At 39.3% G+C, this 18162-nt stretch overlaps 1 protein-coding gene across 1 annotated transcript in view; it reads left to right on the top strand.

The window, feature by feature from the left end:
• The window catches only part of LOC118807006 (A disintegrin and metalloproteinase with thrombospondin motifs 2-like), a 273404-nt gene that overhangs the window by 214509 nt on the left and 40733 nt on the right, over window positions 1-18162 (top strand). Inside the window, exon 5 of the mRNA XM_036568771.1 lies at window positions 16255-16338. Coding sequence (XP_036424664.1) covers window positions 16255-16338 — 84 coding nt within the window. The remainder of the gene's footprint in view (window positions 1-16254; window positions 16339-18162) is intronic.

Consider the following 18162-nt stretch of genomic DNA (forward strand, 5'->3'; position numbering starts at 1 on the left):
ATTCTATTCCGATTGAGCTATTAGTTGGATTAGTAATGGATTATCAGGCTGCATGTAAACGTGTCTACTGTTTTCTTTGGTGTTGGCATGGAGACAACCAAGATGACTCATCAGTTGTGTTCCAGCAACCCATACTTTTTGTCAAACGGCAAAAGCCTTAGTTTGTCCTCTGCTTCTTCACATATGACACTGCACTCTCCAAAAGTTGCCCAGATGGGGCTCTAGATATGCACTATACATAAAATCATTCTTAAAGTTTCAGCTCTTGAATAAGGGGGTGAAACTCTCTGTGCTCTTTTTGCTTTTCCAAAAAGGGAAAGTGGCCTACCCAGTCTTGTGTGCCATTTTGTGAGGAGCAAAGAATGTGTTTTTCTCTTGAAGATGCCAGTTGTTTTGTTTTTTTGGTTCTTTCCTCAAGGCAAACAACACCATGAAATTCCAACAAAAGATCTGGAGTGCATAGTTTCTGGTGGGAAAAAACAAAAAACAGAAAACAAAAACTGTGTTCTTCACATCACAGTCAGTATGCCTTCATGTTCTATTATTCCAAAATATTCACATCCTCATGACATTTGAGATTTCGTAATGTAATTTTTTTATTAGATTAGATTAGATTAGATTAGATAAATGCCCTTGGAGGAAATTTGCTTTGGAATTGGACAGTGTGACTAATTTACAGGGAGATTCATTCGAAAGAGGCCCCAAATATTCTGTAACAACTCTCGCTAAGATGAGGCAATCTGAACGAAACATTGTGCAATGTGCTCCTCAGTATGTGGAGCTTTGAACAAGCCAGGATGTTCCTGCGTTGGAGCGATGAGGTAGGCGCCGGACAACCGTTGCAACGTTTAACCTCCATTCGCAACTTCGGGGACAACCCCCTTACTACTTCATGTGTCTGGCAGAAAATGGAGATCACTTTCAGCATCGCACATAATGCAATCGATTACACATATGTCAAGGTATGTAGCGTATTTTTTTGGTTCAGATTGCTTCATCCTAACAGGAGTTACAACAGAATATTCGGGGCCTCTTTCAAGTGAATCTCACATAATCTGACAAATACAGACTATAAAATTCAATGTAATCAATGTCCTTGTGCAACTATATTGTCTTGTATCTAATCTTCAGTGATACCTCCTGAAGTCTGTGACATTTGACGTGCTTGCTCACCTACAAAGATGAAAATCCAGGCAGTTTTCATATATAATATAAATTATACGCATTTCATCAAAATTATTAAAATTCAAAATGCATAGCGCAAAACCTGAGGGACGTCCAAAACATCTTATGTCCAGTATGGCTACTTTAATTGCATTTTATGGCTACTGTGAAACAGAGTCACTCGCATACAGCACTGCAGGCTTCTTCTTCCCCTACTGAGGGACACAGGCGTACGAGGAATCATAGCTCATTCATATAACACACATTCATAACTCATATTCATATTAGCGCCAGCAGCTTTAGCCGACTCAGTAACGGATCACAAACCTTTGTGCTCAGCACTAATTGTGAGAAGCGCAAGTCGGCAGTATTAATTGCTTCCTTCTATATTAGTCACTGTGCTGGAGTAAACAAGGCTAGAGCGGAGGGTCATTATGTAATCAGCTCTTTGTAGACACGTTGTTCTGGCCCTGAAATGTCAGACAGGTAATAATAGTCCAAAATGTCAGGTGAAAATGGCAGAGATTCAGTAATGAGGCAGAGCAAACACTGCCCACCAGCGCACATCACCGTGGTGATGAGCGGCACGTTACTCAGGAAAGACGGACGGAGCGCAAGAGGTCAGGAGTTACTACCGGTAAGTATGGACAGACATATTCCTAATTAAATTTTAGAATCTCAATAAATAGATTTGCAGAACAGATGCCCCCAAACCAAACAACAACCCCGTGTTCAACGTGTGAAACTTCTTCAAGCCTTAGGAAAAGCAGGGACAGAAATACTTACAGGGGAATTCCACAGATTTTTAAGAATTTTCTGCATCATGATCAAGATAGGGTCAAAGTCATTCAGAGTGGTTTGTTGTAAAAAGCTCTATGTATTAGAGAAACTTGAAGAATGTTTATATATATATATATATATATAATATATATATATATATATATATATATATATATATATATATAAAGCATACTTTACTTTTAATGTAAGTCAATGGAATTGGACTTTTTTCCAATTATATTTTCCAATTATATATATACATACATTATATATATATATATATATATATATATATATATATATATAATTGGAAAAAAGTGCAGTTCCATTGACTTACATTAAAAGTAAAGTATGCTTTTTCCTTGTCCTATAAAGTTGGGATTTTGGAGATACACGGTTTTGTTCATATACATATGTATATATGTGCTATATATTCATATTTATATATTAATATAAATATACTAATGATGAAGAGGTACTTGCTGGGTGTTGTAAAGTAAAATATTCCCCAAAGAACAAATATTTTTTCAGATTTATCACTATTTTACCATCATCAACATTACATAGAGAAACTCAGAGGACTTCTGGAGGTTCAGTGGTGGTTTTGGATAGTAAGTACAATGGCTATATTTGTGTTGTAGACATTGGGACCCCTGGTTCCTATCACCACCACTGTAAAGAAATCTGTGTCTATAAATTTCTCTAGAATGCAAACCACAGCAAACCATTCTGAACGACACTGATTACATCTCAGCAAGTGAATTCTACAGACATTTTGAAAGATCTCTGGAATTTCCCTTTAACCTGTTAACTGTCGCCCCATTTTTGCCTGTTCCCACATACTTTGGGCTACAGTCATGATCTTGGTCTCATTTGAAAGGTAACGCTCTCGGAATAACTGTACTGACACAGAGAAACAGAGTCTAGAATAAAGGCGTTTATTTCCACCTGACTCAGAGATCTCTAAACTGATCTCTGACTCTTGCTGTATGATCAAGACCACATTTTGAATGAAGAAGCCTTTGAATGTGAAGACCCACAGATTTGCAAGCACCTCATTTGGTGCTTATGTTGCAAATGTGACGATTGTGACTGCTGTGAATAACATCATTAAATGGGAATGGAATCCTGAGATTTCAGACTCATATATATTGCATCACCGTATTGCTGGGCGATTTGATGCACCACAATGATGCTGAAATGACCAGAAGTGAACAGAACTGTGCTGGTACTGGAATAGTGATCTAGAAAAAGTTAAGTAATTGTGATTTGTGACAATACCTAAATATTCTTTTGGAAGATTTGTACTGTACTCTAGTATTACTGAAATTGAATAACTGTACTTATTTTTTCCCTGTACATTTTCATTTAGACCTTCAGAGTGCACATTACAGGCCAGACGATTTATATTTTATCAATCAGTTCCTACAAATTATAACTGATCATTTTTATTAAGGACAACCAAATTCACATCAGTAGAAAATGAAACATGCAACTCTGCTAATTTGTCTTTGTACAAAGACTGCACTGCTGATTAGTCACCTCACCACCCACCAAACAAACAAAACTTTTAATTTTATCTGTTAACACATTTACTTTAGTATACTTGAATATGTTTAAATGTCAGTCCTTTTCTACTCACTGAAGAACTCAGAAGTTTGTTACCCAGTTTTTTGGATCTCTACTTCCATTGTCATTGGAGATTTTGACACAGTACGCATATTTTCACTGAAGTATAATCTCTCTGTACTTTTTGACCCCTGTTGGAATCTAAGGTGGCTCCTCAGGAAGCTGCTTGAAAGAAAACCAAGAATGTGCAAAGTTACATAACGGAAAAGGGGATGGAGCTATTTTAAAATAGAAGATTTAGAAGTTTAGATTGGTTTAAAAGGCCTGTTTCATTTGTTGAATTAAGGATTTTGATGTTGTATGTAAATATTGCTAAAGTAAGATGTATCATTCACTCCATACAGTCCATATATGGAAACTTAGGCTCCAAAACAGCCTGTTTTGAATTATTTTTGTGATGTCACAAATACAACTCATTCACATATATACACCTATTCAGCTTACAGCAATTTAGATTCGTATATTCATGTTAAAGTTATAAGGAGTGTTTCAGACTGGTCTGCTTCTTGTATGAGGTACAGTAGAGGGAATCCAATCAGAACAGAGCTCATTTACATATATATCAGTTTTAAAGGCACAGTAGCAAAAACAGCCAGGATAAAGATAAGTTGTGTAGCGGTCATGTAAAAATAAGTTATGACTGGTTTTGATGTATAAATCAACACAAATAAGTAGACCTCATTGGAAAAAATAGAATCCCTTATGTTATTTCATACTTTTGAGGTATTTTAGGTACTGTTGACTGGCACTGTGTGTCCCTGCACCTTTATCATTTTATGACTATTTTTTTCTTTCTATGTTTCTAGACGTTGCTCTGGAGATACAGTGTTAAAAGTATTTGCCCTCGCCTGATTTCCTCTATTTTTGTATATTCGTCACACTAAATCCTTTCCGATGCTCATACAAAATGCATTATAAGACAAAGAGGACACGCGGAAACACAAACACAGTTTTAGCTAATCATTTCATGTATTGAATGGAAAAAGTTTTGCAATCCCAAACTTTTTCCATTCAATACATGAAATGATTAGGTAATCATTATCAGGTAATTACCTCCTAAACTGGTTAGCTCATCTTTATCAGCAACATCTGTAACCAAACACTTAATAACATAACGGGACATCAGTCCTTCTCATTTGCAGAATTGCAAAGAAGGACTTGAACCTGAACATGGATTTCCAGTATGAACTGCCTGTTTAGGTCCTGCAACAGCATTTCAATGGGGTTCAAGTCAGGACTTTGACTAGGCCACTCCAAAACCATAATGTAGTTTCTTTTGAACTGTTCAGATGTGGACTTGTTTTTGTGCTTTAGAAATTGTCCTGCTACATGACCCAACTGTGCTTGAGCTTCAGATCACAGACTGATGACCAGACATAGAATTCATGGTTATGGCAAGTTGTCCAGGCCCTGCAGCAGTAAAGCATCCCCACACCATTACACTACCACCACCACGTTTCACTGCTGTGATGGTGTTTTTATTCTGGCATGCTCTGTGAGCTTTATGCCAGATGTAACTGTGCCCTTGTCTTCCAAAAGGTTTCACTTTCAACTCATCAGTCCACAAAATTTTATTCCTAAAGGCTCGGTCATCAAGGTGCTCTGGGGCAAATGTGAGATGAGACATTATGCTTCTTTTGGTTGGAAGTGGTTTTCTGCACTGGATACAGTTTTACCCAGTCTATTTCCAATGGTGGAGTCATGAACACTGACCTTATCTAAGGTGGGCGAGGCCTGCAGTTGCTTAGATGTTCATCTGTGTTCTTTTATGACTTCATTGTGATTCACGCAGGGCCAGTTGGTGTGTATGTATACTTTTTTCCTTTAATATATGAAATGGTCATTTATATTATACTTTGTGGCTACTCAGTTTGTTGCTGTCTTGTGCAAAATGTGAAACAATTACGCACTGTACGTTTCACCAGCACTTTCCTGGGCTTCGCACCGTTGTCTGATTGGTGGCAATACATTTTTTTGTTGGAGATAAAGAACACAAAGGGGAGTCTCCCAGCTGAAATGGATGGTTTGATAAATCTGACGTGGCACTTCTTGTGTGCAGGAGCTCTTTCGGGAGTATTTTGTCTTTTCTGTTTGTTTATTCCTTCTCCTTCCTTGCACTCTCCCTCTTTCTCCCACTATTATCTAACCCTGTCTCCTTCTCTTCTTTGGTTTCTTCCTATTTTAGCATCCTCTTTCTTCCAACCACATTTCCCTGCCCCCTGCCCCCCCTCCACCATCACCACATCCTCACTCCCTCTTCCCAACCAACCCCTACTGCATTATTAATTGGATATTAATGATTTTCTGACTTGCCGACCTCTAGGTCTCCATTAGTTACCTGTAGGCTGTGGAGCAGCTGATGAAACTCAGAGCTCCTGAACAAGGCCAGCAACCAGGGCAGCACTAATGAGAACCGCACTTTCACAGTCATTAACACAGAGAGAGAGAGACAGAGAGAAAGAGAGAGGAGAGCAGAGGAGAGGAGAGAGGGGAGAGGGGAGAGAGAGATGGGTTGGGGGTAGATCCCTGTGTATAAAGCTGTAGAGAAGGTGATCTTACAACCATATCCTTTCCCTGTGGCTGAAAACAGCATTTATATAAAGTACCAGCAAAACGTTGTATGTACTTTTAGGATTACATGTTAGAAATGAATTATGTGATACATTCAAAGCAGTAATTTAGCTAAACATTACATTTGCACAACCCCTTATCCCAAATGTAGTCTGTTTGTAGCAGACATGTTCGGTGTCTAAGTTTGCTATGAGTTATAAGGCTAATAAAGCTAATATAAGTAATGAAAGTTTATATATCACTTTTTAGCATAACTCACACTGCATGCCTACATTATGGTGATACATTGAGTTAAGTAAGAAGTTCAATTGTTAAGTAATTTCAAATACACTTGCTTATGTAGCTGCTAATGCTGTGTAACATATTGTTATCTATAACCATGAACAAAAGTCAGAAATCACCCTTCACTAAGTGCAAGTTCATTTTTCAGTGCCAAGAATTAAGCAGAAAACATATTTAACAGAAAATTACACAGAAGCCTCAACAACTAAATATAATATCAGTGTTTCAGTATTTAGTATGTCCACTTTTTGCACTTAACTACTGCTTCCATTCTTTTCAGGACACTCGCTTTCAGTTTTTCAAAGAAATCCTGAGGGATTTTTTTTTCACATCTTCAAAGTTCAGTCTTAGAAGTTGGTTGCATTTCTAGTGGCACAAGTTCTCAAATTAGCAATGTTGAGGTGTGGGCTCTGGGGTGGTCAGTCCATTGTCCTGAGAACACCAGCAGCTTGTTAGATTTGCAGATGTTTTTTTTTGTTTTTTTGTTTCCTTTTCTCAGTGAGGTTCTTCTTGACAGCTACACATCCTTTCAGACCCATAGCACTGAGTCGTCTTCTCACAGTGGAAAGATGGACAGAAACACCTGTGGATGTTTTCAGATCTGAAGCAGCTTGATTTTCTCCTCTCTCTCAAAGATGAGAGCTTTAAGTACTGTTTATCTGATGGGGGCAGTTTTGGTGTCTACCAGGTCTTGCACGGTTGTTAGGAGTCTCATTTTCTTTGTAGCACTGGGTCATTTTTTGAACTCCAGTTTTTAAACCGCCTGTTTTTTCACTTATTTTCCTTTGACTTTCTCCTTCCTTACATAAGTGGATTGGTTTATGTTTAATCTCAGGAATTTCTCCTAAAACATGAATTGCTTGTACTTCATGGCCGTTTTGACTGGAAATCTCTCCAGTCTCTGACTTTTGCATAGTACTGGAAAGGAAGTTTATAATGCAGTGATTAATATCATAAACTGCCTAAATCATCACACACTTGCCATAATGTTGAGTTATTAATTCTTCTCAAATAGACTTGCTTATGTGGTTTCTGACACTGTGTGAAGGGTGTTTTAACTGTGCTGGTGGAAAGAGAGGGTTTTACTTTGAAGTGGGTTGAGGAACAGAGGCAGGGTTGGGGTGGCTCTCCTAATGCTCCCTCCTGAGGTGCCGCGTGCTGTGAGGGGTTGTATAAAGTGGGGCCGGGGGAAAACCCACTCTCATTTACTCATCATTAACATTTTGAAAGCTGGTGTGAGGGGTCAGCGAGAAGTAATTGTGCCCTCACAGAGCCACATGAGCACAAGGTCACTCAAGTTTCAGATTTAAAGAGGCGTTGGGGAATTATAGGGGACTGCATGATACAGACTGGCTTTAAATGCTGCATCTCATGTACTGTATTTGATAGTTCAGAGGGGAACAGTAACTAATAACAGGATGATCTAGAACAGGAGGGGTTATTAGCAATGTGGGTGTCCTCATATAAAGCTTTTAAGCCAAATAAAGCTTTTAAGTTTAAAACAAAGCAAATACAGTATAAAATGTTCAGCACACAGCTTATTTTTATAGCCTACTTAAAATTAGAACAAGAATAAGAACAAAAGTACAGTGTGCTACCATTTTGATGATGTTCAGTAGGACTGTTCATGGCTTTTTCAACATTTTTAAATGATTGATGACATTTTTTACAGCCTGCTTTTGTTTACCTTTATGATCTGCCTCAAAAGCAAAGGATCAGGCTTCTGCTGAAGACATCTGGATGGATGATGTGAGGATGTTTGATTTGCCCCCCTGGAAAGTTACCCTAACCCCACAAACACAGTTCTATACTATATGGACCGTTCTACAAAATGAGTTCAAACTGCAGCCTCACAAAAAGCTATCTTAGATGTTAATATTTACAAAGATTATGATCTATTTAAACACAAGACATTAATTGAGTACGAAGCTAAATATATACAACGTCAAAACTTATAGGGGACTTTCTATTGGGAGGTGTCTGTCCCAAAACATAACCTTTACATTTCAACTTGTGAAAATAATACTTATATTTCAAATTTCTTTTAAAGTGATTTATTATGAGTTATGAGCAATTTGGAAGAATTATTCATATATTACTTACTGAATTCGTATTTTTAATTTATTTATTATTTAAATTTGCAACTGTATTATATTGAAGTATTACAGTAACATAATATAGTACAATGTTATAAGTGTTTTGTCTTTTTGGCCCTCACCCCAAACATTGCACTTTGGCCCCAAAACATAAAGATTGATTGTAAATCTAGTCAATATTTCTCATTTGAGACATTTAGCATATTAACATAATTTTAATTGATTAACATGTTTTAATTATTTTTTATTTTTTTTATTTTTGTCTTGAAGCCAGTTAATATCTGCAAATAATAAGATAATTTCACTAAATATAGTTACTTAGAAGAAGTAAAAATGTCTGGAATGAAACAATAATATAATATTCAGTCAAATTACATCAAAATAAGAAATATTGGATATTTAAAAATTTGAGCACTTAAAAATGTAACCATTGGAAACCCTTAATGAAATTCTTTAGGTTACTTCCTAAAATGTTTAACAAAATAATAAAAAAAAACAAAACACTTTTTGCACAAGATCTAACTGAAGATGGGCTCTTTGTATGAAGAAAGCCTGGTGAACTCCAGCCAGACTGCACTGAGAGTTCTGTAAAGCACAAAGGTGGGAGTGTCAACGTCTGGGGCCGTTTGTCCTACAGTGGCGTCAGTGAGCCTGTGTTCAGTAACAGGATCATGAACTTAGAAGTGTACAAAGACATTTTGCATGCAAACCTGCATAGAACAAAAGATCTGAAACTCATCAGCCACTTGTTGTTCTGTTTAAAATAAATAACACATGGTTTCCTAACACAATTAACGTACACAGTGATGTTGATATGATATTCAAATACCGGCAAGAGTTCATGAACAGATATCCAGTTAGTTGCTGGGAGGGAAAAAAAAATGGCCAAATATTATATCTCATTTCTCAGTTATTGGCCTGTATTCTGTATCTGTCTTCCTGTGATGAAACATAAACACCCAAAATTGATTCCAGTGTTCAAATACTGCCACCTGGAAAGGTTAACTGACTACTCGCGTACTTGTGCGCATCAACAGTTAAAACTGATTTAAATATGGCACAAATGTCCAAATACTTTTTGGGGCCACTGCACATTTACTAGATTTAAGATTCATTCACTTGTCCGTTCACTTGACATCACTAATTACTATTATCTTTGTTGTTTTTGTCTTTTTCTGACCTTTATTCTGGGGCCAGTGGGCAGCCCTGCTGCTTGGCATTGCTAGAAGAGCAGCTTGTATTTGTAATGGTGCCACTTTGGCTGGCATAACCAGCGGCCCTGATCAGAGATTCAGCAGCAGAGAGGACGCCTGAGAATCTTCAGCCCTCTGAGGTGAAGTGAATGCTGAAGCACTGAGGGGATTTGAGCACTGAGCATCTGCTCGGGTTGTTACTGTGGAGCCTTAAAGCCACAGTAATCAGGCCAGTGGCTAGTCCTGCAACAGAGAGGGACTTTTAAAAAAGGCCCCCTCAGTACTGTACTGTGTGTGTTCCATGTTCGTGTGATTGGATCTTTAACCCTCCGCCTGCAATGCTTGGATTTGGCTGTTGCTTATGGATCAATAGCCCTAACAAGTATCTTCATTTCCAAGCAGTGACGAGAAGCTTTCCTCATGACAAAAGATCTGGGCCTAACAGCTGATAACAGCATCATTTGAGCTGGCTAACATTTTTCTTGTTAGATTTTCACAGTGCAAAAAATCATTTGCCAACATTGTATTTTCACTGTGCACAAACGGTCTTAAAGAAAAACTCCAGGCTTTCAGTCCTTCAAAATGTTCAGCCTCTGTCTGATGTATCTGTAGCATGTGGATGCCATAGATATACATACCTAGATGCCATGTTGGGTCCAGCCAGGCACATCAATGGCGCCACCATTTTGGGGCAGTCAACATCGCTGCTGGACTGCATTCAGTACCATTACAGAGCGGCAGTTTAAGAAAGATATTGTCCAAAATTACACTATTTCAAGAATACTGGACTCAGAAAGTGGGATAGGATTATATAATGAAGGGGACGCAGTGATCCACACTCACGTTTGTGTGATGTGTATTGTTTGTGTGATGTTTGTGTAGATATGGTCGAGTGGTTAGTGAAGCACAGAGAACCTGTTGATGTGATTGTTTTTCCTCTGGTTTTATGTTAAGCTTATTTCATTTAATAGTCTATTCAGGGGATCTTAACCTTATGTAGTAGTTATTTATTCACAATGAGGGTTAATGCTTTGTAGCTAGGAAAGTTACAGCGTTCCTTAATCTGGGTAGACTTTCATAATAGATTAACGTTAGCAGATTCTTACATGAAGCCAAAATTAGCTTCTCATGTTCGAATTTTCCCGTTCCACCTTAAATGGTGCAGCTTTAGGCACCAGAAAGTGACTGCTGTACCATTTAAGGTGGAATGGGAAAATTTCCAACTTCAGCTTTGTTCTTCTCTGCTGTGTTTTGGGGGGTTTATTCCATTTTTATGTGTATTAAGATTAAAAGTGATTCACACATTGATGGATTTACTGATTGTGAGATTATGTTTCTACTGGAGCTCGTGCTAAACTCGGTTTTGTCATCAGATGCAGACTGAATACTTTTCCGCTGGTCTGGATGGCTAATTATCATGTTATATATCTGTTATTAAAGAAATAAAGGCTACTGAGAGCAGTCTGTGCTGCCTAGATGTATCTATGTCTGAGGATTTTAACCAAAATAAATTTGGTGAAAATTGGTTGAGTAATAAGGAAGTTGTGGCAGATTTAGTCCTGAGACTCATCATCTCTCAATACAAGTGTATGTGTTCACAAGCGGATCTTGACCACTCCAACATAGTGGACACACAGACGTATCGCCTCAGATAGAGAACAACAGACAACGTGGCATCTAGGTATGTATATCTATGATGGAGGCCAACTCCCCCCAGGTAGAGGTGAAAAAAAATGACATATGACTTTTTTTTTTTTACTTCTGTTTATTTGGTAGCTGGATTGTCAAAAAATTGACGCAACATAATATATTCTCAAAATATTTACTGTGTGAAAATAATGACTTACTGAAATAATTACTCACTTTTTTGAGCATTAATCATTACATATTATTATTCATTATTTATCATTATTTTTTTTTCCTGCTGTAGAACAAACCTCACCTGCACACCACTGACCCTGCTAATGATACTGCTGCATTTTTTTAATCATAGACATTGCCTCCACTTTTCCGTATCTTATACTAATGGTCAAGCCTCAGTCTCTGCTGTTATTGTTTGCTATCTGGTGTCAACCAGAGGAGAATGGGTTCCCCTTGGTTCCTCTCAAGGTTTCCTCCTCTTGCTCTTGGGGAGCTTTTCCTTGCCACTGTCACCAGTGGTGACGCTCTTGGGGACTTGGACCTGGATTTTTCCTGTAAAGCTGCTTTGTGACAACGCCTGCTGTAAAAAGTGCTAAATAAATACAGTTTGACTTGACAAGACATGACTATTTTGAGACATTAAGTCAATTTGTTTGAAAAAAAAAAGTCCTTTTTTCGAGATGTTAATCAACATTTTGAGAAAATAAACTATTTTTTCAAGACACTAAGTCAAAGTTAAAAAAAAATTAAACCATTATTTCAAGAACATAGGTAAATATCTTGAGAAAATGTCATTATTATAAGATACTAAGTCAATATTTTTACAAAATTAGTCATGTTTTTGAGATACTAAGTCAATATTTTGAGAAAAAAAAGATAAGATATTAAGTAAAAAGTCATCATTTTGAGATTTTAGTCAGTAGCATGTGCTTGTTTACCACAGACAATAATACATACTTATAACAGAAGCCAATGGGAAGTTGTTTCAGCAATTGCCTATTAATACCTTCTATGGAAATGCATTCGGAGCCAATGGGTTTTCTGTTCTTTTATTAAGTACAGTAAACTGTGTCAAAATGATCTGTGGTAATGATAATCATATTCTACCAATTGCAGATAAAGATGAGGTTGGAAAACAATGAAGTATTCCTTTAACCCTCTATTACAGGCTTATTATTCAGTAATTACATGGAAAAACAGCACAAACTGGTTATACTTAAGTTTCAGGAGTGTGTTCTAAAAATCAACTTCGATTCTGGTGGTTACGAAGTGTTCCAGAGTGGAGTACTTGATCATTTTGTGTTGGGTTAAGAGAGTTGTCAGGCCTCGCTCTGAGTCATGTTTACATTTGCACCGTCTCACTAAAGAGATTGAAATGTCTTGCACCTTTTTTAAAGAAAGAAAGAAAGAAAAAACAACTGAGACAAGTATTCACATTTGTGTGGCCTCAGGCCCGGGAGGTGCCAATGTAACAGATGCGAGCGCGGTGCCGAGAGGACTGATCATTATATTGTTTGTGTCCAGGAGCGCTAATGGCCAGCGGAGCTTCAGTTGTCAGTGGCGGAGCGGCAGAGGAAGACACAGTAACCTAGACAACACAAAGCGAAACGAGTAAACAGGCGGACGGAAAACGCAGACAGGTAGTCTGAACAGAGGAAGCTTTAGACATTCTGACAGACGCGCACGCAGCCAGCGCTGGAACAACACGCCGCCCCACCCAACTCTGAAGTTTGCAGGTTGCTAGGCAACCTGAGCATATCTTACATATCAGAAAGGCAGGGGAGGTGATGCGGCGATTGGTCTCGTCCACAAGGATGTGCTGCCATTCCATCTCTCTCTCTCTCTCTCTCTCTCTCTCTCTCTCTGCAGTCTGTCCATCAGAAATCTCATTATTGTTGCTTGTGTGTATATCCCAGCGTCTCATTAGCAGGCTTCCAGAGAGGCAGAGGACACCGTGTCTGAACTTCTATACCAATTTGTCTGCCTCCATTTCGCTGTGTCTGCGAACCGCGTTTCCCACAGTGCATCAGGGCCATCCCTCAGCCAACTGAATAAGTAAAGAGGGCTGAGGTTTAAGGGTGAGAAGTCAAACAGGAGGATCATGGGAAATGAACTAGAGCCTTTTTTCGTAATCTTTGGGCCAGGAGCAACTTTTATATTTGTGATACGTGGGCGTGTCCATGACTGACATAATGTCTGTGTGATATGATGCTGAAACCTGTCTGTTAATTTTGGACTATTCTCAGTCCAGCAGTGACACTGAGGTGTTTAAAAACCCCAGCAGCACTGTTGTGACTGATCCACTTGCACCAGCACAACACACACTAACATGCCAGTGTCACTGCAGTGCTGAGAATAACCCACTACCCTCATAAAACCTGCTCTGTGGTGGTCCTGCGGGGTCCTGACCATTGTAGTACAGAGTAAAAAGGGGCTAATAAAGTATGTAGTATGTAGCTGCTGCAGTTGCAGTATGACAACACCTGTTTGCAGATGTGAGAAACGTTTACTCTGTGCCTGAGAAAAAACAAAAAAGCACCCAGCAAAGAAACTGTGTGTTCTTGTTTTAATATTAAGGGTTATTTTTCATAGTCAACCAGCTCACCTGCATGTCTTTGCTGATAGCTGGATGCTACACATGAGTGTGAATATAGCAGTACATATGTTTTTGGGTGAGAAGAGTTTTAGTTTCAAGCACTTGGTACTTATATATAGCATACTGTCCATGCACACACTGGATTTGCTACTGTTGACAGCCAGTGCAAAATTATAGTGAGAAAATATTGGCAAAACTTGTTCGGAGGTTCAGTTCTAAGTTAGCCAACTAAATTACTGGTCAAGTCAGTTTAAACCAGATTATGTAGGCAAACTAAACTGGTGGGTAGAAATTATGTTTATATGTGTATAGGTGTATATTACTCCTCCATAACGTTAAATCAAGTTGGTGTCTCACTGCTCAATTACTCAAAAGTAATTGCTACTGTAGTTTATGCATCATAACACAACCTACCATTATGAATGAGTAACTGTTGCCACATGGTGTGACCAGTGTGATTAAGACTTCTTAGCATGAAAGTCTGCTGACATCAGTAGACATAGGCTGATTTTGCATCTTAGTGTATTGAAGTGACATAATGCTGGCGATGTGGCATAGCTTATTTTTTGTAAATGGCAAAACTCACTTTATCTAGAGTATCTGCTTTATCAACAAGCCTAACGTAGCAAGCTATGTCATATTACCAGTATGTCACTGTGATATGCACTGAGCTACAAAGTGTGTAGTGTTTAACCACAGAACAACCAAATGTCAGAAATGATCAGTGTCACCTAAAATAGATGCTATGTCACATTGACATCAAAGTCAACAAAGTTTGCAAATGTGGCTAATTTGACTAATGTTTATATATGTTTATGTAAGTCTATTCGATTCACACACACACACACACACACACACAATCTAAGCCGCTTATCCTCCTGGGTCACGTGGGGTGCTGGACAGGGTGTCCAGTCCACTGCAGGGAAGGCACAAAGACATACAAAATCACACATACCTTCACACCTAAGGGCAATTTAGTATCTCCAATTCGCCATGTCTTTAGACTGTGGGAGAAAACGGGGAGAATATGCAAACTACATAGAAAGGGACCTGGTTGCCTGGCCGGGGAATCGAACCCAGGCTCTTCTTGCTGTGAGGCAACAATAGATTTGATTTGAATCAAATCAAATCAAATCTATTGTCATTATACATATACACTGGGCTACTTCTCTGGTGCATAAAAATTAACACCAGGCCATGAGTGTACATTTAGTACTGGGATAGCAAAGTACTAAAACCAATCAATAGACAAAAAATACAGAAGGTGCAGAGACAGACATAGAAGTGTCCTATTGCATAGACATTTTGCACATTTGCAAAAATGTGTGCGGCATTCTCAGAGGTAGGTCCAGTGATTATACTTAAGTGGTCGATAAAGAATGTTGTGAATGTTTGTTTAAGTGTATAAGAAGTATATATGAAGTCAGTCTGCAGTAACAGTAATAGAGAGAGTGGAATTAAAGTGCAATGTGTATTGTGGCATCAGTTTAGAGTTAAGTATTTCAGACAGTTTGAACCATTGTGTGTCGGGCAGTTTGAACGAGCCTCGTGACCGGAAGGTCGCCGGTTCGATCACCTGAGCTGACAGGACATGAGTAAAGTGCCCTTGAGCAAGACACCTAACCCCCAACTGCTCCTTGTGCACTGTGGATAGGGCTGCCCACCGCTCTGGACAAGTGTGCTTACTGCCCCCTAGTGTGTGTGCATTAGTATGTATGTGGGTGTTTCATTGCACAGATGGATTAAATGTGGAGGTGAATTTCCCTGTTGTGGGATTAATAAAAGGTAATTTAAATCCCTTTTTGATGGGAGACTCCTTGCATGGCCCTTCGCATGGCCACGCCTCCTGAGTTCCTAAGAGGCAGTGCATTCAATACAGGGATGCTACAAAATAGTTGGAGTAATGTTTGTATTTATGAGCTAGTGGGTGCTGTGGGTGTGGCCAGTTTAACAGCTTGAGGGTAGAAACAGACTCAAAAGTTCTGAAATCTCTTCCTAGATGGCAGCAAGTGGGACAAGAAGTGGCTGGGTTGTGTGGGATCTGAGTTGATATTGCGAGCTTTTCTGTAGCATCTATGGGTAGAAGGACAGCTGAGTGATGGACTGCGTCTATGGTCTTTGTCAGTTGTCATGATGGGCTTATGTAGGTGTCATGTAGCCTTATGAGCACTGTAGGGTTACCTGCATTTGCATGTGCTAAAACATTACTGAACCCTTTTTCATATGTGTATGCTATAGTCCAGTAAGAACTCTACATAACTGCCCTTAGGATCTAAAGCAAGACTGTTTCATTTCTCTGCAGGTGAATGAAATCTACCACGACCGTTCCCTTGGAGCACGGATCAACGTGGTTCTGGTTCGGATTGTCTTGGTTGACGCCAAAAAGGTAAATCATCTGTGTGTGTGTGTGTGTGTGTGTGTGTGTGCGTGTGTGCGTGCGCGAGTATGTTCTTTTCCTGCTCGTATTCTCTGCAGCTACTAATGGTACATCTGAGACTGCTGCTCAGGCTTTCCCTGCAGAGTGATGGAGAGACATAGTGTTGAGATGAAGGCTGCTTGCTGCAGGCTACTTGCCTGTTTGCCTACTTGCACAATAGAAAGAATACCAACATTATGCCAGTCTAACGAATCCCAGCTTCACTTTTCGTCGGATGCACTTCAGACGATGCATGGTTTGCCTATGTGCTCTGAATCAGCCATCGGTGGGGTTGATTTCATGATAGTTTGACGTGTTGCATTGGTTAACAGTCATACACAGGTGCATTCTCTGTTTCTCTATTTCTTCATCTTTTCGCTCTCTCTTACACACACACACACACACACCCTGCCTGCTCGTACGTCTACTCCCACCCCCTTCAGCTGGGCGCACACCAAGGCCTAGGGCTTGTTATTCCGGCGGACTGAGCAAGCGGGAACTAAAAGCATGGCATTCTCATGGGAGTGTTTTCAAAGTCGCACACCTTCACAGTTCAGCACCAAAGCACACAGAATGCTGATGTTACGCAATTGGCTTCCGAATGCCCCCCTCAAACCCCCCCCCCTTTCCCGCTGGGACGCAGCAAAGTATTCTGGGAAGTAGATGCAAGATAAACAATCAATGATGGCCCTCCCTCATTCACAAACACAGAGCTGTAAAATCTCCCTCCCTTCCTGCTCGCTGTAAGAGGAGATGAGGCGAGGCGCTGCCGTGGGATCGAGTGACACGCTAGCCGACCCCATCTCTGCCACGATGGACCTCAAAGGCTTGTCTGACCTTTGGCGTGCCCTTAGCGGCGCTCCCTGACGCCCACAACAGAGCACTTAGCTGAACAAATGCTCGTCTGCGTTAGCAACAGTTAAGGCTGACTGAGTTTCATGTTCACAAGAAGGAAGGACAGTTTTCCCCGCAAATGTAGTCGATCAATCTATACATGTTTGGTGTTTGAAGTTTGCTTCTTTAATTTTGCACTTGAGCTAATATAGCTGGAAAGTAATAGATGCTTATATAGCACCAGTTACCCAAACTATGTCATGCTTGCCTCAAACTGTGTCAAGTTCTTTGGCAAAAATCACACGTAAACAGTATTCGACTTACTGCAGATGATCAGCCCAGACATGTTTGGTGTCTGAAGTTAGCTTCAGATAGTTCAGTGCTGTCAATAGTCACCCAAATCTTTCCCACAAATCTGACTCTTCCGCAGAGACTGACTCTGACTCTGAATTTCTGCTGTTTCTCTTTCTAAACATCTTCAGTGTGAATTCAACTTATATTCAACTAATAGTTATTTATGTACAGAAACAACAGAAATCATGCCACACTGTGATATTTTGTATATTTTTATAGCTCACAGTATATACATTATACTGTGTTCTAAACCAGGGGTTCTCAGCCTTTTTCCACCCCAAAGCCCACCTGTTTATAACTACAAAGCATAGCAGCCCACAGGAAAACTGAAATCAACTTTCTAAATATACTTTTCGTTTTTGTTTCTTAAGTGCTGACACCGAAAAGCTGAGAATCAGGGACTGAAAAAGATTAAATCGTCCATTTCGGGTCACAGAAACAAAAAATTCTAGTTATGTTAAAAAACATAACGTGAAAAATCGATAGACGTGCAATGATGTTCAAAAAGGGAAAAAAAAAGAATAAAAATGTGCAAGGTAGATTTGGGCCCAATCCCATTTCTCATATTTACACTTACTCCTTGTTTTTGAGTGTCACCTTGCCCCT

This window comes from Colossoma macropomum, unplaced genomic scaffold (genome assembly GCF_904425465.1).
Source record: "Colossoma macropomum unplaced genomic scaffold, Colossoma_macropomum, whole genome shotgun sequence".
Lineage (NCBI taxonomy): Eukaryota > Metazoa > Chordata > Actinopteri > Characiformes > Serrasalmidae > Colossoma > Colossoma macropomum.